Here is a 22,145-nt window from a genome sequence, read left to right as displayed (position 1 = left end):
AGGGTGACTCTAATCCACTTGAATAAAAATTACTTTTTACTGTTCCCTTTTCCCAAACCTTGAATACCTGTGAGCTCTGTGGGACAGAAGGTTTTACTCATGCCTGAAGTGAAGCATGCACATATGGGTTTGGGATTTTAGTCTAGATCTTAACCCTTGGCGCACTGGCACTTTCTTCTGGCTTGCACAATACAGTTATTGGTTTGACAACTTTATGTTCTCTCATTTACTTTAAAATTTGAAATTCAGCTATTCCTTTCAGTAAAAGAGATTTCAAACCTGGTGAGCCTATTGCAACTAAAAAAGTACTGTGTAACACACTATTTAAAAATAAAACTGGACAGACATAGGATAGTTTAAAAATTGTAATGCTCAATATAATTTAGTTCAATTTATTTTCCTGATGGTCCCTCCAGTGTATCTATCTATACATCTTCCTAATAGCCATTATATATAACTATCAGTAAACATTCAATACATACTAGCAAGACCCTAATATAACCAAAATTTAGTAACTTCCACTTTATTACTAAATTCCACTTTATTATATCAGTCTTGGTTTTCCCCTCTGTGGATATTTTATTCTGCTGTAGGAACGCAGAGGGCTACAACTGACAGAGGCTTGTGATAGGGTTAATACTTTCCTCTGTTCTGCTCAGAGGCAGAGAAGGTTAGCAGAGGGATCAATGTGATTAAAGCTGAAGGAGAGGAAAGATGTGCCTGTCTGCTTGCTTGCTGCCTGGATGTGGTGGTTGAAGGGTGGTGTATATGCAGCTTGGTTTCTGCAGATCTGAGCTGGATATCACCAACGATGATCTTATGCTTGCATTGGAGGATTTTTTTTACCTGTGGACCTGCCTCTGCAAACCTGCTGGTGTCTCCCTGAGCTAACGACACACCTGGGCTTAAAGCACCCGCCTCCCTTTTCCCTCTAGCTGCATCTTTCTGAAACAGAAAGCCAGCAAGCAAGTGTCAGTGGAGAACAGAAGCTAAAGGAGAGACAGATCACTTGCTTTAAGGACAATCAGACACATACACGCATTCTCCAAGCAGCTACACTGCTACCAGCAAAATAAGCTGGACTGATCTTCCCTCTTAGCTTGCAGCTTTAACCTTGCAGTTGATAAATAGGAAAACTGAAGGCAAGGAAAAGAGTAGAAAGCTAAAAGCACGTAGCTGGGAGGATAGAAAGGAGCAGGGGCATGTGGATATTGGCTATCTTCTTGTTCCAGAGCATCTTGAATGGTGAGCAATATAATCATTTAGTTTGTGATTCATTTAATTTCAGCTAATTGGGAAGCGTGTCAAAGGGAATTGGATGATTTTTTATCTTTTGTGTTTAAAGCATTGCGCTAGTTGTTAGCAGCTGTGGGGAGAAGGAAGAAATTGCTCTGTAATCATTTAAACTAGCTTACCTAGCAAAGTAAGTGCCCATAACGTAAGTGTGTTATGATATATCTTCCTCATTCAGAATAAAACTGTGCTTGATGAAATAGGGATAGATGCAATTTTTCTTTTTTGGCTGAAAAAAGTACAGAATTTTGCCAAGCAGAGCATCAATCTGTAAGAGCATACTGAATGAATTTGAAGGGCTTGTATATCAAGCTTTTGGATTTTGATTTTGTTTTCTTGTTTTTTTATATTTCAATTCTTAAATTGTCATGTGATTTAACCAAAATAATGCAGGCTTTTCATTTAAGGAAAAATATTTTTAAATTTTCTCTCGCCATCATTTCTCTGATAAGGTACCTGCTATGTGTTCAACACAGTCATTTATGTAAAAATATGCACTGATAAGCATTACATCATCTAAAAAAGGTTGACTCTTTCAGTCAATTTCAAAGTTATGAAGGGGAAATAACAATGGAAAGACAATAAAAACCAAACCCTTATTTGTGTATTCCTCTGCAATAGATAAATGTTTTCACAGTTTTTAATGCTGTTATTAATAGAGGTGAGGTTTTATATATTTAATACTTAGACTTACATAGTTAGTCTTTGACCATATGTATCACCCTAAGGTGCATATTGAACTATACAACACTTAGGTAAAATGCACATAAATATAGTATCTTTAGGATAGAAAACAAATTATGCTGTATACTGTGATGCTAGTTATTCCTATTATTTTGCCTTCCTATTTTCAAATCTCAGAACATAGCTCTGCCTAAAATTCATTGTACACTGGCAGTTAAAATGAAAAGATTAAGCACACAATTTTCAAAACCAGGCAAACCAGACAGAACAGAAAAATGTTGCTTGAATGAATGAATGAGGGATAAACTCAGGGTAAAGTGTAAAAATTTTCCTGGAAGATACAAATATAATTGAAGCTCCAAGCAAAGGGTGACGAATGAATGCTGGATGAGAGTGCCTTCACATTTGCTTAGGTATATACTGGATGGGAAAATACATTGACAGGGAAAGCAAATCCAGTATGAATAGATAGAAATATCATAAAATTAAGGCAATAAGAGATGAAGCAGGAAGGAAGGCAAGGGAGTAAGGAAGATGTATCGAGAGGTATGTTTTGATGCACAGTATACTGTACAATGTAAAATCACCAAAATAACCCCCAAACTTTTTATTTTATTTTGAAATCCTCCTAGCAGTAAGACATTGCAATAAGTTCTGGCATTAAGAATGTATTTATTTATTTTGTCAGATGGCACTATGCCTTTTCTGTATCCTCTGCAGGCAGATACCTTGGAGAAAATATTTGCTTTTAATAACACAGGATCACTGTGAAAGTATATTCGCTTATCAGGGCTATTCAGTTAAACAAGAAGTTGCATAGAAAATTAGAGCAGCAACATTTGTGTCCAAAAATTGTATGTCTTTAAAAGAGAGAGATACATCTGTACCCTGCACACACATCAATTCACATCCATTTAAATTGCATACTTTTAAGGTAGACTACCTGAAAAAAAATCTGCAATTCTGAAGAATAATAAATTAACCTTGTTTTCCTTTTAAGGTTGAAATTGTATGAAAAACAGTTTCTCTCATTTATTAATGTAGTCTGCAGCAATGTCACAATTTCAACATCCACAAGTATGGACCAAAATCAAACATAAAAAATTCTCAGAATACATATTTATCCTTAACACTCTAAACACAGAAGATACATGTATCTTCCCAGATTTTATGCTGATATACATGCACTCTGTGTGTGTGTGTGTGTGTGTGTGTGTGTGTGTGTATATATATATATATATATATATACACATACACACCACAATTTTTTAAATCTTACAACACTAGGAATATCTAATGGATGGTTCAGTGAACCTTTATTAACTTAAAAACTGGTTAAAATGGGGTATTTTGACATTAATTTTCAATGATATAGTAAATATAAGATAGTAAGCTCTCTCTGTGTGTGTATTGCAGATTCTTATATGTACACAGACACAGGGTATGTATACCAGCATAAAATCTGGGAAGATGATACTTCTGCATTTAGGGGTGCTAAGGATAAATATATATTATGAGAATACATGTGATAAGTGTTTCCTGAGGTAGTGTCTGGCTGCATATAAAATATCAAATGCTCATTGTGAAAGTGCCTTTAGTTACACTGTTGAATTTAGAATACACTATTCACATGACTCTAGTAAGATTTTGGTGATATTTTGAAAATGATTAATACTTCTGTATTTGAAGGAAAATACAGTATATACAGTATACACAAATATAAATGTTATATATTTATAAAGTATGTGGCACTCTTTTATGATGCTGTATAAAAATTAACTCTTGAAGCTTGACTTCTGTTATTGCTGTTACCCACCTGCCTTTCAGAAGTCCCCTGGGAAATGCACAAATCTACTTACAACATGCATGTGTTCTTGCACCCACGTGTGTGTGGCATCTAATTATGATCTAGATATATTATAAAATGAAATAAAAATCTAGTATAGCATGTAAAACTACAAGTTTTAATTTCTTTTCTTTTTCATTTAACAAACATGGGGCCCAAACCTGCAATCTTTCCATCTGGCAAAATTTCTATTGGAGAGTCCCTGGGAGCCATCTGAATAAGGACAGCGGGATTGGCCCCCATATCTCCCTATAATCTCTCAGCACAAATAAATCTCATCACAATAAATGGCACCTTCATTGAATGGACTTACTATCTGTAAAATATCTTACTTATGAGTGCAATAGAATATTAGTACACTGCAATATCCAAATAATAGGATTCTGAGACAAAATTTCCAAATTCTAACTGCAATTGTTATTTCTAACTACTGATTTTATTTATTAACACTAATGGTTTCTTAAAACATGGATAAAAAAGTATTAACCATAAATACAGTCAACCCATTTGAGAAGATGGGGGTACCCTTTCAAAACAGTGAATTAAGCTGCATAACTCCAACTGATGGTAAGGTGAGTCATGCAGTTATAACCCTGAGCAACACACTGAGAATTTACCTTCTGGGTTACTGTATTAGAATATTCTAGAAGCAAACATTTGAAATGATTGATAGAAGTGAAAAAAATCCATCTTAGTCCAATCCCAATGAGTATAGGCATATTTTGATTACTTCATTAAAAAAAAATAAAGATCAAACTTTTTTTTACACATTTCAGAATTCCTGCACCCATGCGATTCATTGGATTATTTGAAATGTGTTTGTTAAACATGCTATTGCTCTGTGTATTCAAATGTCGGTATCTTTTGGTAACATTTTAATATGTTGACATAAATATACTGAAACCATTTGCAGGCTTCTCTTCCACTGTAACTCTTGTTTGCCTGTGGTCCATTGATCTGTGTTGAAATCAATGGAACACCAGGATGTACCCAATACAGTACAGCTGATACTAAAAATAAATTCCCATTAAAATGATTTCCATTTTGTATCCATAATGCATGAATCCCAGTGTGCACATGTCCATCTTTGATATATCAAAGGAGTTTTTACTAGCATATCAGACTGTAAGCGGGACAAGAGCCAGACTGTAAATTGGGATGGGGGCAGAGGGAGTAGACAAAAACTGTAAGAAGGAACAACAGAGGTAATAGGAATACTTGCCACAAGAAACAGTGATCAGTACTGCTAGAAACAAACAGGAAGGCTAACAACTTTACTGATATAAATGGGCTTTTCCCCCCAATGGAAGGTTTTTTTGAATAGCTGTGACATCAAAATATAGTCTGAGTAGCCAAAGCCTTGCTCTCAGGTAGTAAGATACTTCATGTGCTGATATATAGTTATTGACGTGTTTGTGGATAGCCCAATCTTACTGATTGATTTTGACCTTGTTACTTCTGAGGCTTTTAATTCTTTTCTTCCAATAAGTATTAGTTGATCACTGAGTGATTAAAATGAACTTTGCATTAACTAGAAAGCTAGACAGAGTGCAACAGAAATCAGCTCCTCCACTTTGAAAGAGAACTCATTTCCCTTCTTTACGTTTTTAGTAATATTCCAGAATATAGCAATTACTGCACATTAAGAATTCCTAACCAGCTTCACCAAACACAAATTGAGATACTATGACATGCTGCCTGCATGTTAGTGTGTCAGTATCACAGGACACTAGTGGGCAGCAAACCACACAAGACTGGCAACACTTCAAAACAGCAGTGGGAATAAACAGTCACTGAAGGGAGGATTTATGAAGGTAGATTGTCTTGCAGGGTCACTATCCCTTTAATTTGCAGAGCTCGCTATTCTGTTTTCTTTTTCTCCTGTGAGCATTGTATAACAATTATTAATGACAAGAAGTCTAGAGGCTACATTTGTATTAAAGTTTAAAATGAGGTTGATTTCCACAAATGGCAATAAGCTGTAATGAGAACTTGGGGCTTGATTCTGCATTCGTTGAAGACAATGGTAAAACTCCCTTCCCTTCAGTGGTGCAGCATCAGGCTTTTTGGGTATTAAAGGTCGGAGGAACTGATGAGTGGGAAAGCTAATGGATAGCCTGAGGTTGGTTAATTGATTTTAACCTGCCTTCACTCAGCAGTTCCACACTGTATTGAATTATGGCATTTATAGAGGTACCATTCAACTCCCCACACCATCAAACATCAGACTTTTCCTTTAATTTAAGCTAATGGGTCCTCAGCATTTTTGAAAATCAGGCCATCTATTTAGTGCCTAAACTATGGACTTGGGAGCTTAACTTTATGGCCCCATTTTTGAAAATCTTGGTCTAAGCCTCTCTCAGGACCCCAAAGCTCGAGAAGGTGAGTCAGACGTTATTGACTTGATTAGTGTTATAAATGGAGTCTATAGGAGGGCCAGGAATGCATGGCTTGATTTTCAAAGGTGTTTGCAAAACATTGTATTATAAATGATCAGATACTACAGGTATGGGCACCAGTACAAAACTCTAAACCAGAACAGCCTATATGTTTTTGGCAGTTGCACTAGCTAGGATTAGTGTTATTTTGTAGAACCAGTTGAATTTTTTTTTTTGTCAGAAGGTGGTGTTTCAACAAAACTGACATTTGTTGTAAAATGTTACCAGTTTTAGCAATTTTGTTTGGGAAAACAAATTAGAAAAAATGTTTTGCAAATTTTTAATAATCCCATTTCAACATTTTCACAATGGAAAGTTTTGATTTTTTTCCCAAAATGACTTATTTCAAAATTTACTTTCTTTTATATATAATTTAAAAAAATAAAATGTCAAAATTGAAACTAAATGTTTAAAATGAATCAAAATAAAATGCCTTAATGATTTTTTTCTTCAGAATTTTGTTTTGTGAGAAATTTGGAAATTTTGGCTTTTTTCTCCATTCAGAGTGCGTGTGTGTGCGTGTGTGTAGTGTTTTTTAAATCCTTAATGGGACTGGAAATCCATTTTCCAATTAGCTCTATTATTTAAAAGTGGTAGCATTGCTAATTATTCAAGTCCAAGGCAAACTATTCACTCTGGGTTAGGAAGAAATTTCCCCTAAAGGCAGATTATTGTATATATTATCTATCACACAGGCCCTACAGCTTCTGTTGAAGAATCTCGTACTGGCTATTGTTAGAGTGGAATCTTTTCTTTAAGTGTGACACTGGTTCTGATTTAGTATTGCAATTCCTATAGCATGGCAAAATGAAAATTCCTTAAAAAGATGTGGGAATTTATTATCTTGCCCTGATTACTTAAAGTTGCAGAATATTTGGTTTTTTTTAATTATTATTCCTTATACAGTTACTGATACCATAATTTTGTAAAAGTAGCAACAAAACCCTCTTGAGCAATAAGGTTCTCCAATGTACTGCAGACTATAAGATCCTGAATACCTACTCCAAGGTGAATGAGTGGGTGAAGGCTGTTACATTATTTGTATTCTTCTATAAAATAAACCCCACCTTCTTAACCTTGCTTATTTACAGAGCCATCTCACTTCATTAATTCATGGGCCTACACTGTCTTATAGGAACCACATTTAAAGGTTGGTATCTTCAACAAAATGAAACGGAAGAAGTGTTTCAGAAGAGCCTTTCGTATCACAAAAAAGCATTGAAGAAAATGATCTTTAAAAGTAAACCATGCATTCCACAGATACTTGTTACCTGGTGTTTTTTGCCATTGATTTTTCATACTGATCTCCAGCTATCATATGTCATTCATTTCTCATGACTTTTGTAAATATTTCCCCCCTTTAAAGTAATGGTTTAATCACCTGAAAAAGAGAAAATAGGCTGCATAAATATATCTCATAGTGAAATGGGAGAACAGATATTAAGGACATAGACATTGAGATAGGAAGAAAGAAAGGCTAGTGGATGGATAGTCAGAATGACAGAGATTAACGAGTCTTGCCTGCGTCCCTATTTAAGTTATTTTTACTCAGGAGGCAGAGAGTAAGATTTAAGAATGAGCCAGCAGTCCTATTTATAGAAAGCCATTTTTAAATGCAGTGGCTTTGAGAAGGAGAGTCACCTCCATACTAAACGCCTGCATCCCTGGAGCTTCCTAGTAACTCGGGGAGAGAGCAGTGCAGCAAACTGTGCTGAATCACTGATCAGGCTATCTGCTGAACATTCTAGAAGGGCAGACCACACATGAGCTCAGGAACACAGTGGAGCACAGGAACACCGCTGGGAGTGGCACTCATGGTCCATGTTTAAATGGCAGCTACAAAGCCAGATGCAAACAAATGGGAGTGCAGCAGCTCAGAGGCTATGTTGATGAAATACCATTCAAGGCATCTGAACGTGCACTGCATCACCTAAAATGAAGACCAAGCATGCAGTTGTTAATCTAACGCTGTCAGTGTTACAAGCAGGGACAAAATTATATACAGTATGTGTGATGGCTTGGAAACGACTGTGTATGGAAAAACAGGATGCTAGCTCCAATGTCCAACTTTAGGTGCTGCTGTCTCCTTACACTTAATTACACATTAATCCTGTACTGAATGTTTGTCTTAAATTATGATACCTCTCTTTGTACTGTCAGCAAATATTGAAAAGTGATAGTTCCACAGATTTGTTTTCTAATTTCTTTTAAGGTAAGGGTAAAAGAAATTATTTAAACAAAAAACAAACAAACCGCATTTAAAAGGTGGCTGTTATTACATAATAAGAAATCAGAGACCTGATTTCTGGAGTGACCAGAAATATTCGAATGGGACAGATAGCGTTGTTAATACATTCTGACACAAATTAAAATGCGTTGCATTGAAGCTTTGAATAATTTGGTGTCTATGCATCTTTACTTATAGCTATGGCAATTATAAAGATAAAGCACAGACAGAGCAACTCTGCGACAAGCATCTCCCAGAGTGTGAATTCCAGGGAAAAGAAATGCTGCCATGTTGTGTTTGCAAATGACTGACCTATGCTGAAGTCTGCACGCTAAGAACTTCTTTCTTTCCCAGTGCAGAGTGGCTGCTCTCACTGCTTCGTTTTATAGTTGCCACAGTATGAAGTGACTTGATGGAGGTTGGCACTGGCTCGTTAGCTTTAGTGCTGCTCTTAAGTGGTATCTTCATGATGGGCATATTTTAATTAACGTGTGGTCACTAGTTGTTTAGTAGCATCATTCTTTGGTACTAAATGAGAGTCTAAGTGGGGTGTAGGTGTGTGAATCCAAGGATATAAGCTGGTTGAGAGGACCAGCCATACAGTGAAACATGCAACCTCTGAGGAACCCGTACGTTGTAATATCCCGTTGTAGACAAGTCACAAAGTGGGGTTAGTATTCCCTGAAATGAGTCAATTATCTGCTTTTCCAGACAATGGAAGGTTGTGTATAAAACTAGAAATGCTAGCTCTGAATCTGATTGACCTCCCTTCCCTGATGGGTTAGGCAATCAGAAATCATTGTTCCCACCTGTCTTCAACAATGTTATTTTCTACAGTTGAAAGCAGAGAGAGGTTTTTTGTTAATTTATTTAACCTGCCGTAAATATAGAAATTGTGCCATGGAGCAGCCCTGAATAAAAATATTAAATTACTTTTTCTCCTGGCCATGATATCTCATCCCAGGTCCTGCCATGAATGTGGACTGCTGTGCAACTGCAGCAGCAAGGGATAGACTATTGACTGTCCTAATTCAGGAAAACATCTTTATGCACTTAAGCATGGTATTAAGTCCTATTAAGTCAGAGCATGAAGAAGATTAAAAGAAGATAGAGATGGGGTGGGGGGAGAGGAGGAAGGACTTCCAAATTATGTACTGGCTCAAACCAGGGCCACTGGAAGTCTCTAAGCATACATATGTGACTAGCTGAACCTGACAATCTGTCTCCCACTCTTGTTTTTTGTTTTGGATCTTTGCTTGTTTGTTTGACTAGAAACAAAACACTCTCTGGCTGTTGGCACATAAAGACGGGGAGAGCAGGACATGTGCTAGAGAGGGGAAGTACAATGTACTGTTCTGCTAGGTCAGGCTAATGGTGGTGAAAGAGGAAACAAGGGAGTTATTAATCCAGGCCAGTTTTAGATATACACAAGGGACACATTTTAAATAGAAAAGGCCCATCCTGGTTTATCCTCAGAGGGGACCCAGGAGCACTATACCAAATTCCACTACCACTAAGAATCATGTGCTGAACCGGAAGATGTTGGATTACAGGCACAACATTTGGCAAAACTGAAACTTAATGATGCTATGTTATAATGTCCACCCATTAATCTGGGAGCCCCTAACCAGGGTATAGGTTATTTTAGTATTTCTGGTGGTGTTTTTGATACACTTTTTTTAAAAAAATTTCAGTCCACGCTTTTAGCTTCACATATGTAGGAAAATTCCCTTTCTCTCCTTCCTCTCACTCTCGCTGCATGCTTGAAATACTTTCCCGCTTCTCTATGCACCAAGCAACATCCCTTTTCTCCTTTATTATTGTCTGTACTGCTGTAGACCCAAAAGCCCAAATCTGGATCACAGCCCCATTGTGCTAGGCACTGTACAAACAAGCTTATAATCAAAATGAGAGGCAGTGGGAAGAGAAGCAAACAGGTACATCCTACAAGCAAAGGGATCAGGATAAGGGCAGGCTCACATCATATTATCTGCAGATTTGTTGAGGTTGGATGTTTTGTTTTCATTTTTTCCCCACTTATTTGTTTATATTATGAGAAGTGCTTTTAGCCAGCTTTTGGGGGGATATTCCAAATAATGCATGGGAACAGGAAAGAGTTGCTGGAGTAGGAGAGAGGAGAGGGTAAAGAAGGAAGCTGGGTTAAGAGGAGGTAGAAAGGGGCAAAGACAACTGAAGGGTCATAGTGGGGAAAAAAAGGGGCAGGATGAAGTGGAAACAGCAGCAGTTGTAACATATAAAGGGGGAAACAATTTGCACTAATGTAAATGGTAGCAGGGAAAGGGGAGGACTGGATGAAGCTATTGAGTTAGAGAAGCCCATCCACCTTCTGTGATATCAGCCTTCTGCTGCCGGCTGATGCAGTTAGTCTGATATCTCAAGTGGTAAAAGTGTGCTGCATTGCTAATCTATTCTTACATGATCATTTACTATTTTTCCCACAAGAGCCTTGCTGCATTTAATGCATGGCATGGGTACACAAAGGGGCAGAATTAAGGTGGCATGGACAACCATAAATCTGTCCTTTCCTAACCTTTTAATATTTGACTTTGCAACCTAAATAAAGTTATTTAAAATATATATTTTGGAAGTAATATATATCGGCTGTGGGAAGGTCTTATCTGTAGTGAATTGATAGGAACTGGAAAATGAATAACTTAAGCATTGAGTAATTGTATAAAATGATCTGGCACAATACTGGCAGCTCCCTTTGAATAAACAGCAGACTGCAGAGTATAGAGGTACATAGCTGATACCAGCAGGGGATGCTGTTATCTGGCTAAAGATTGCTGTGTAACGATAAGCCAATAGGAGAAGAGTTTTTGTTGTTCCTCTACCATGTTATCTCTGACCTTGGCAGTGGTCTCAAACTGTGTTACCAGCTGTTCCTTCCCCACTGTCTATCCCTTTCCCCCCAGTGTGATTGTTCTGAGATGACATAGTCTCCTGAGTTTGTTTGATTTTTTTTTTAAAATTAGCATGTAGTAAAAACAAGTGTAGATTTAAACTAAGTAATTAAAAACTCAAAACAAAAAATCTAAAAATCTTGTAGCTCATGCATCCAGGGATCCGTACTACAACTAAGTGGGCTACCGGTCTGTTGCTGCATGAATGAATGATTGATTTAAATCCAGGAATGTCTGCAACATGGGTGTTTCTCACTGTCTCAGCAGCAAAACAAGTCAGTTGAATTGTACCAGCTCCTTTAGCACGAAGAGATCTTTAGTGACACATCTTTAAAAACTGAGAAGATTCAGCTCTTTATTTTATTTTTAGATGACTATACTGTTCATATTACTTTTAGTCCTTGAGGTTTTTGTTTTTGGCGTAATAATTTTCCTCTACAGAAAATGCATACTGTACTTTGGGGTGTGGTTCTTAAATTGTGCATACTGAACTATATATTTTAAATTAGCATCCCCTCTAAGCATAATGTGGAGAAATTGTAGGGAAAATAATGGGTGCTGTATTGTAATTGGTTGCCTTTTTTATTAATGTAAAGTTATTTTGAAATGCCTAAAGGATTATCGATAGAGGTCCTTAGCGGGGGATATAGTCAATTTAAATTAGCTCACAGTTTATCCCTTATGATCTGGAATCTTTAAAATGTAGGTAGCGCCTAATTATTCTACTAGGTTATATTGTACTGTAGGGAATTTCTTTCATTCAGGGCTTGCTCACTAACATATAATAAACTCCCACATCACTATATTTAGTACAACTAAATTCAACTAGAACAGTCAATTTGAAAAGGCTAACTAGTTGCCTTAAAAATAACTCAAATCCCATCTTTTGTCAGAATAAAACAAACACTATAGATTTTTTTTTTAAAATATTGTTTAAAATATTTTCCAGGTTTCCTTCTGTCACTACGTTTCCCCCACTGTCTCCATACAAATTAGTGTCATTTGATTACTCAGGTAAACATCAAGGGTATGCTTAATGTTTTGCTGCTTCAGGAAATTTTCTGCTGTTTCTGCTTTTATAACTGAAATGGATTTACAACCAAATTTCGCTATTTTATTACACAGAGAACATCACTTAATGGGTCTTCTTTCCCTTCCCCCTCAGCCTCACCCTCCCTTTAACTGAGCCACCAAAAGCAAGTAGTGGAGCATTGGACTAATTACTATAAATGCAGGGTTTGTAAAAGGACACTAATACTTTACTGTATCCCTGAAGGTCATCCAAGTGACTATCCTTAAACACTCATGCGTGTGGGGGGTGGATGGGAGGGGGGAGACTCTCAGGATAAGGTTGGATATGATTATGATAAAATTGTACGCGCTGAAATATGCGCCCACTCTTAAATCTTCCTGTGATAATCTAGTGCAGAACTGTCCTGGGGATTTGGGGGATGTCTAAATTAAGAAATCATAGCCATGGCAAATCTGGTTCTGACAACATCTCTTCAGGGTTAAAGAATAACATGCAATCCAGATGACAAACTTAAATTGCTTCTCCAGCACTACAAACCTCAATTTCCTTTTTATTTTTATTTTTTAAAAAGTCATCTGTGCACGATCTGGCGTCATTAATGTGCTGGGTGCCTAAGGTGTTCCTTCGTCTGTTCCTCTAGCAGCTTTTCCCCTCAAGTGATTATGCTAATTAGTGTTTGATCAGATGATTAAATTATAATTCGATTAATCCTGTGTGCTAAACGCTCTGAATGCATTTTCCATTGCCTGAATGCCTTGTGCTTAAGCGCCCCTGTTTGCAGCCTGATACGAGGCTTTTGCTTTTTCCTGTGGATAGTGTTTTCTATTTTAAAAGCACCATTGATTCTCTTTGACATTAGGAAAGGGAGGAGAAGCCTTTTTGATTCCTATCCTCATTATGAGGACCTGAAATGTGGCTCCTCCTAGTTGAACTGAATTATATGGAGGGGAATAAAATAGAAGGGGGAAAAGAGTTCTGTCTGATATTTACTATTCACATCCTTTTCATAAATTCCCAAGAAAAATAAATGCTGTGTTCCTCCTAAATCATTGTTAAAAGGGGGACATTTTGGCTTCAATGTGGCTTTTTCCATATTTGTCAGGACAGGACAATAACATTTGTAGGCACCAGTGACTTGTTCTAGCAGCCACTGTAGGGCAGCAGTGGCTGCAAGAGGTCAGGAAGGGTTGTGGTAGCTTTGGCGGTTGCTTTACCCTGTAATTTGAGTCTTTGTTTTAATTTCCAATTATAGTGCAAAATCTTTTTTTTTGTTTTTGTTTTTGTTTTTCCCCAACTGAGAATCCTACTGAACTTTCTCCCAGGGGAAGTGTGAGAGACAGATTTAACAAAGAGATGCCAAGCTTTGTGTATGGGGATCTCCCTCTTCTGTACCCCAGCTGCAGCAAGGTAAAGCAAGGCAATGGGGATACTGGGTCCTACACATCCCCACCCCTTTGTTACCTTCAGTGCAAGTAACCATTTGTGAAACCCATATTAAGTGTTATTCAACCTCTGCCAGGTTGTCCATAAAACAACTTAGCCCGTACGGTAGCTGTTTCATGATATAATAGGGTGTTTTGTTCTTTATTTGTTTTTTACCAAGTACAAATCAAAATAGTGAGGAAGATTAGAGACTGGGAGTTTAATTAAAAGGGCTGTTGCTCAACAGCCCCGTTCCACATCTGGTCTTTACAAGACAGAGTCATATAGCAATAGTGGATTTTAATATCTCATCACACGACTAATATGAGAAAATCCACGCACTGCCAGTAACATGAGCAGAGGAGGTTTGCCAAAACAATAACAACAAACCCCTCCAATACCTCTATACTTTTGAATATACCTGTTAATCACAACAAAAGCTAAAGTAGCGATTTCTGCAAAACCTTCAGCTTGGGAGTCCCTGATCTTATTTTCATTTGTAATTATTTGTATTTCAGTAGCACTTAGAGGTCCCGGCTGAGATGGAGGCCACGTTATGCTAGTCACAATAATACACCACATAGTAAGGCCTGGCCAGCTCACAGTTTTTATGCTAATTTAACTATTTTGGTTAGATTTGTAATTTTTCTACTGAAATAGCTATAACAGTTCAGCTCCTAGTGTGGACGTAATTATACTGGTATAAAGTTGCTTATACCAGTGCAATTTGTTCTGCTTCCCTTATGGGAATAAATTAAACCAGCATAAGCACCTTTATATCAATATAACTGCATTCACACTGGGTGGATGCGCTGCTTTAACTATACTTACGTATGTATAGTATATAGTAAGACTTTTGGTATTGTTGCACATGACTAGCTGAACCTACTATAAAGTGGGTGCACAACAAGTTGAAAAACTGTATTCAGACAGAAATCATCAGTGTTTAAAGGTCAAGCAGGAAGGGCATATTGAGTAGGATCCCACAGGGATCAGTTCTGGGTTCTGTTCAATATTTTCATCAGTGATTTAGATAATGGCATAGAGAGTACACTTATAAAGTTTGCAGACGATACCACTCTGGGAGGGGTTGCATGTGCTGATTACTTCTTCCTATCCTTGGTGGACATGGGGAACAATTGATCAGAGTCCTCTTTGTAACAACTTTTTTTTACATATTTGAAGACTGTTATGTTCCCCCTCAGCCTTCTCTTCTTTAGACTAAACATGCCCAGTTCCTTCAACCTTTCCTCATAAGTCATGTTTTCTAAACCTCTCATTTTGGTTGCTGTTCTCTGGTCTCATTCAAATTTGTTCACATCTTTCTTAAAGTGTGGTACCCAAAACTGGACCTCATACTCTCTTTTCCTAGAGAAATAAGTTTATGCTGTTAAATGCATATAAACTAATGGTGTCTAGCAGCAGAAGTCAGAGCTAATTGCATGGTGCCAAACACACACATGTACCAGAGGGACAAATCTAAGCCTAAGCATAAGAGGCAGCCCTCACCAACTCCTCCCTTCTGTCCCCCCCCCCCACTAGCATCAATGCCCTCTCTATATGGTGTCACTGGGTTTTTAGAAGTTCCTCCATCCTATTATTTGGGGTAAAAGATTGGCAATGTGCAGCAGTTTACCACTACAGTGAACCGTTCTAAATACAACACACATGGACACAGTGCTGTAAATGTTCTCATCCTTTTAAATTAGGATACTAAATGATTTCATACTCTTTGCCACTTCAGTGGCATTCTGAAATAACAAAACTACTGGTAAATTTGGCAGATCCTTGTTGCATGCCCTGATTGTTCTATGTATCTGGCACTCTTTTATGTTTCTGTTTGGGAAAATACTCAAGCTTCTCTGTTCTATTTTAATGTACAATATGAATTTTCCCCTCTCTTTCTCAAGCTTTACCTTTTAAAAATATAAATAGGTTGATGTAAAATTAGTATCTGGTACTGTTGTCTATTACAGTGTTCTTGTTTATAAATGCTGAGCCCACTGCCTATCATGCTGACTCCTTGTACTCCCCTCTCTATCGCTGTCTCTTGTCTTTTACTTAAATGACAGGATCCTTTTAGCAGGGTTCATCTTTCTGTTCTGTACAGTGCCTAGAACAGTGGGGTCCTGATCCATGACTAGTGTTCCTAGGTGCTATAAGACAAATAATAATAATTCCTGTACTAGAGCTATACACATTTAACTTGTGTGTGTCTTGAATCTGGCGCTTCCATAATTAGATATTTTCTTTAAAATCCTTTCTGTATTCAATGTAAGAGAGGCACCTGGTATATCCAGGGAGATTGGGGGGGGGGGGGGGGGGGGAGAGGGGGCGGGATGAGAGATATCAAATGTCATCATACACTTCAAAATCCCATTTTCACCTGCTCATGTGTTATGTATCAAATGCTACTTATAGGTAGTGCCCTTTGGTTATATTTTGGGAAACTCCTAGATTTAAATTTTACCATATGTCTTCGTTGTCTGGAGGTGGTTGAGTTTCTTGTATAGACTGTATAGTTAGGAAAGTGCTGTTATCCCCATTATTCAAAGGGGGGACTGTAAAGAGACTAAATGACTTACCCAAGGTCACAGAGGAAGTTGGTGGTGGAGCAGGGAACTGAACCTGGCTCTCCCCAGTCCTTGGATAGTGTCCTAATCACTGGATCACCCTTCTCTCATCTGTAAAATGCCTTTTGGGGAAAAAGCTGAATTCCATTTAATTATAGTCCAGGAGCTAAAATGTAAATTAAGGATTACAGAATCACCCGCAGCCACAGCAGAACTCTCTCAAAAATCAACGTGTTGTTTACCTAAAGATCAAAGGGAGAGTGGTCTTTTTATTGTTAACATGATTATTTGTTCAGGACATTGTATTCAGTCTTGCTCATTAGAAACTATGCTTGCCTTTCTGACCAGGATTATTTTTGCCATTTGTTACCCCACCCCTCTCATTCACCGTCTGTGTATGTTCCTGTTCCTTTCTTTCCTCTACATCTCCTGCCCTGCAGCAGCTCCCAATTCCTACTCCCTTGGTTAGCTTCATTCCTATTCTATCTGCTGAAAAACGATAAACAAAATAGTTAATGCTGCCATTTTAAAGTGTTACGGATTTTAGAATCAACATTCCAATGAGCTGTAATGAGGACAGGAGAGTCCACATGTCTTGGTCTTTGTTTCAGGCTGTCTGCGGACTCAGGAAGACGGGTTACTCTCGGGTCACAGTTTGAAAGGTTTATTTGCAAGTGTGAGGACTAGACGCTAGCTTACTTAAAAATGAAAAAAATATGCAGAATATGAATATGGTTTGTGGGCCATATAAATACACCAAATGGACCAGATCTGGCCTGTAAGCTGGGTGTTTGATACCTCTGCTATAGGAGATACCAGGATCTGCATGGGTCTTGAGTGAAATGAGGTATCTGACTACCAAACAGCTGCCTGTCTGCTAGGATGGTGGATCCTGATCCATCCTCATTCTCCCAAAGGTATAATGGGAAGTGGAGGGGGATCTTTGAGGTTAATTTCAGGGAGCCTGGCTCCCCCAAGGTCTCTTCCTGGGGGTTATCTTATGGGGTGGTCATCAAACCCACAACTACTTCATTGTGTGTGTGTGTGGGGGGGGGGGAGGGTTTGGTTTTAAATGAAAGTTTTCAGCATCTACAGTTTGGAGAATGGGTTTCTGTGCCCCTGCCAGGAAGTCCAAGTATGCTTCCTGTTTCATACATTCTAAGGCCAGAGTGGACCATTGTGATCCTCTAGTCTCACCTCCAGTATAACACAGGGCATAGAACTTGCACGAAATAATTCCTAGAGCATCGCTTTCAGAAAAACATCCAATCCTGATTTAAAAATCATCAGCGATCACCACAACCCTTTGAAAATAGATTCAATGGTTAGTTTCTCTCACTGTTAAATTCAGACTGGCAATAGGATGTAAATTTTTATCTAGCTTCAGCTTCCAGTCATTGGATCGTGTAATACCTTTCTCAGCTAGATTGAAGAGCCCATTATCAAATATTTGTTCCCCATGTAGATACTTAGACTGTAATCAAGTCACCCTTTAACATTATCTTAAGCTAAATAAGTTTAGCTCCTTGAACCCTCTCCAATTTATCAACATCTTTATTGAATTGTTCTTATTCAGCTAATTATTCACTGCAACCCCCAAATCTTCTTCAGAGTCATTGTTTCCCAGAATAGAATCCCCCTTCCTTTAAGTGTGGCTTACATTCTTTGTTCATAGATATATACATTTATACCTACCCATATTGAATCACATATTGTTTGCCAATGATCCAGATGACTCTGTATCAGTGATCTGTCCTCATCTTTATTTACCACACCCCTAATCTTTCCTCCTCTCCACATTGAAGTGTTGCAGTTGCAATCCTTCTGGCCAATGGTGACTGCCTAGGAATCTATTTGGAGTCTTCATACTTTCTCCTAAATAAATAATGGTTATTGTGAACCGCAAGGAACAGATCTCAACAGATGCTGAGCCAATGATGGCAAAGGAGACAAAGTGGCCTAGGATAGAAATTGGTATGTCCTGTATAGGAATGAGCAGCAAATTCTTGTTTTTTATTTCATAAATAGTTGTCATCTCCATAGTAAAACAAGCAAATTGCTGTCCAGAACTAAACAGACTTGGAATTATGATCAATGAGCAGGAGCACAAGATAGCCCACATTGCACACATCTTATACTATTTAGTGAAGTTAAACGGAGTTAAATCACTGTACTCAGTTAAAGAACACCGTTCCATCTCATGACTTCCTGTCAGTACAAATACATGGGTTGGAGGAAAGAAAAATCACCGTTTACTTTACTTGATTTTTCTTCCCAACTAACTGGTCACTTCACAAATGTAAATAATCAGAATAAACCTGTACTCAAAGATGCACAAACTGATCTTATTCAATTTTATGTGATGCTAAAACCAACTTGGATTTAAACAGCTGGCACAACTTACCTCTGCCTTTTCTTGGAAGAGCTAACTTAATCCAAATAAATGTGCTTCCATAGAGTTAATATTTCTTTCAAGTTTTGTCCATACTGATCTCAAGCTGGTTTAAAAAAATTAGAATATTTAGAAAGCCTTTCTGGTGAAGAAAGAGATCAAAGAGCAGATCAATGAAATTGCTACAGAAAAGAATATTGGAGTGATTTAATTTTATTAACTGGAAATTTTACACCTGAGACCAGTTAAATTTTTCTAGAAACTATAGGAAATAAATTTATCGGCCAAAATATCAAAGTAAATTATTTTGTAAAGCCTAAAAACACAATCTGATTTATAATTTCAAAATGCATACACGTGGACAATCTCTGGATATGACTGGATGTAAATAATACCTGCACAACAGCTTACTGTGTGTTTGTATCGTGGTAATGTCCAGTCAGGTGTTAAGTACTCTGTAGAGACACAGTCCCTTTCCTAAAGAGTGAACAGTCTTCCTATCTCAAGGGACAAGTCAGGCAGACAGATATTTTGACAAAATAGCAAAGATACATGTCTTACTGGTTATACTTTAGTATCTCAAAGCTTTCCCCAGCCTGCTTACCTGGGGCCCCAGCCAACCTTCTCTGCCATTACTGACCCAAAGTGATGGCCTTCCACTCTCGTCACTCCGTATGTGAGATGTGCAGGAAGGAACAAATAGGTAGTTACAGACTGACCAAAAGTGTTCTAAAAAGTCTGCTCCTGTCAGGGCTGGCTCCTGGACAGTCTCAGTCTTTCCTCCTCCACCCTTATCACATACAAACATCGCTCCATACTGCTTCTCTCCACAGATTGGAATGGTAAGGCAAGGCAGTAGTTCCCAGCATAGTTTCTCAGGTAAAAGGTCCATAATACATCTATACATGTATCTAATACATCTGCTGGGATATTCAGGATCAGACAACTATAAGTGCAAATGCTGAATTCAAAGAACTGGCACAAATTCATGCCTTCTTTTTGGATGACGCTATAGCAAATATTAACACCTAAAGGCAAAGTAGTAACAACCAGAGGCCAAATATAACTTCTCCCATAGAGAGATCTATGATTTCAAAATAAACAGGTATTTTGTAAACAAAGCAGGAAATGCTTTGAGATTTATGTATATTTGAGTTTTCTCTGCTAAAGTCATAAGCCAAAATTACTTCTGTCTAGAGTGAACGACATATTGATTACCACACTTAAAAAAATACCACAGAGCTCAAGAGCAAGATATTAGACTTATGCTGGATGAGGAGCAATGGAATGTGTACTTCCCTTTTGAGCACTTCATAATTAACAAATACAAATGGGTTTGATTTTATTTTGCATAGACTATATTGCACTCCCATGCCTTAGGTAGGATCAACCCTAAATACATTTAACACCTGGCCAAGATCAAGCTGTTTTTGGAGTTTGCCGAAAGATCCAAGTGTTCTGACACAAACTCACCCAATTAATAAGAAATCAGCTGGATATGAAGTACAACCAAATCCTTGGTATAGATAATACAGACATCTTAAGATAGGACCAAAGGCTTATGGTACCTACCTCCCCTTTGGAAAGAAATAAGAAAATTGGGCACTAGGTCCTCAGTGCACATCTTTTAAGACAATGCACAAAGATTGTGCAAGATATGAAATTGGAAATATGAGTCTTTTACAAATTACCTTTTCAAAAATATAGAGTACAAATTTTACAGAATCTGGGGGTACATATGATATGACGTGGTATTTACTCATGACTGAAAAACAACAATGAACTTTAGTTAATATCGACATGTTCTTAGGCATATTGATTGACAAACTATACATAGTGCTGCTACCAACATTTTAGTTCTATTGATCTACGACTCATCACTTATGCTATCTAATGAAAGCGTATAATTGATGAAATCTTAGAACTTGAAATAAGAAAAATGTGACTGAAGTAATTAATTGGGATGTATATTACTGTGCACGTATAATATTAAACAGATGTACACATTGTTTTTCTTACAATTAACATGTATTAAATTGAGTACTAATTGAAGGAATTCTTAATTAGACATATTTACACTTCATTTTTTACTAGTATGTTTTCATATGCCGATTAAGCAGTGGAATGATGGTCCAGTGGTTAGGGTGTAGACTAAAACTTGGAGAGCTGGGTTCAATCTTCTCGTGTGATCTTAGACAAATCACGTAGAAGATATGTGCCTCAGCTGTAAAAATGGGGATAATAGTACTTTGATGCTCTCTCAGAGGGCTGGGGACTGTAAGTTGCCTTAATATCTGCCTCCACTGAGAGGAAAACCTGTTGATGGTTAACCGGGTGTCAGCTCCCTGATACCACCAGCCCGTTAGCTATCCAAACAATCTCTCTAGGCCTCCACCAGTCCTTACTTTGCCTTGCAGGTTAGCAGTAGGTGTATCCCAGCACCTGAGTCCCTCTGAAGTATCCAACCCCGTTGCTGGACACTAACAGAAATTACCAGGTTTGCTGTCCACAAGGAAACAGTGTATACACACCTTGACTAGTACAACTCAAGATCAGGTCCTTTATAACATCACAGCCCTGAGATATAGTTATAGTGAAAATAATCCTAAATTTATTATGAAAGACTAAGATTTAAGAGATAATGAATAAGGATAATGGAAACCAAAATGGTTACATGTAAAACATAAAATGAAAGCCTGGGTCTATACTTATAAATAAAGCAGATTTCCCCCCACGGATTCAGTCTTTTGCAGAGCTAACTGGTTTTCATTCAACCAGGATCCAAGTGTTTATGAACACTTCCCACTCTTCAAAGGTTTCCTCAGTGAATGGATCACAAAATGTCCTTTTGCTTCTCCGTATATTTCCCCAAGCTTATTGTTTTATCCCCAGAATCAGGATGACCCCTGTGGTTACTTTCCTGGTATGCTGGCTCCATGATGTCTTTACATACATGTGTTGACTCCATATGCAAACTCTGGTTCCACTATGTTGGCTTACAATGCTTAATCTACATATGAACATAGGCAGGTGGGTGAATATGTATCCCTTTCTCTGTCAGAACCTGTTTGTCAACCCTGCCTGGGACATAGACTCTAAAATATATTTTCAGGACATATACACAACTCCTTAAATATAATCTGTAAGTACATCTTACAATGATTATAAGAATCAATATGACAAGCATTTATAGATACTTTACATGATATTCTTTATGAATAAATACAATGAACGTGGTGTGCTAAATGTCGTGAGTTTGTCAGGCCTATTAGGCGTTGCTGTCACAGAGTAGTGAACCCTCTGCCAGTTGACA

The 22,145-nt window shown here is 37.7% G+C and overlaps 1 protein-coding gene across 3 annotated transcripts in view; it reads left to right on the top strand.

The window, feature by feature from the left end:
- The first annotated feature begins 721 nt into the window (after positions 1 to 721).
- The window catches only part of DSCAM (DS cell adhesion molecule), a 613,017-nt gene continuing 591,593 nt past the window's right edge, over positions 722 to 22,145 (top strand). For all 3 annotated transcript variants that reach the window (XM_034753123.1, XM_034753134.1, XM_034753142.1), the window contains exon 1: positions 722 to 1,245. In XM_034753123.1, the coding sequence (XP_034609014.1) occupies positions 1,203 to 1,245 (43 nt within the window). In that variant the 5' untranslated portion in view covers positions 722 to 1,202. The remainder of the gene's footprint in view (positions 1,246 to 22,145) is intronic.

This window comes from Trachemys scripta, chromosome 1 (assembly GCF_013100865.1).
Source record: "Trachemys scripta elegans isolate TJP31775 chromosome 1, CAS_Tse_1.0, whole genome shotgun sequence".
Classification (NCBI taxonomy): Eukaryota; Metazoa; Chordata; order Testudines; family Emydidae; genus Trachemys; species Trachemys scripta.
This window is presented reverse-complemented; position numbering and strand designations above follow the sequence as displayed.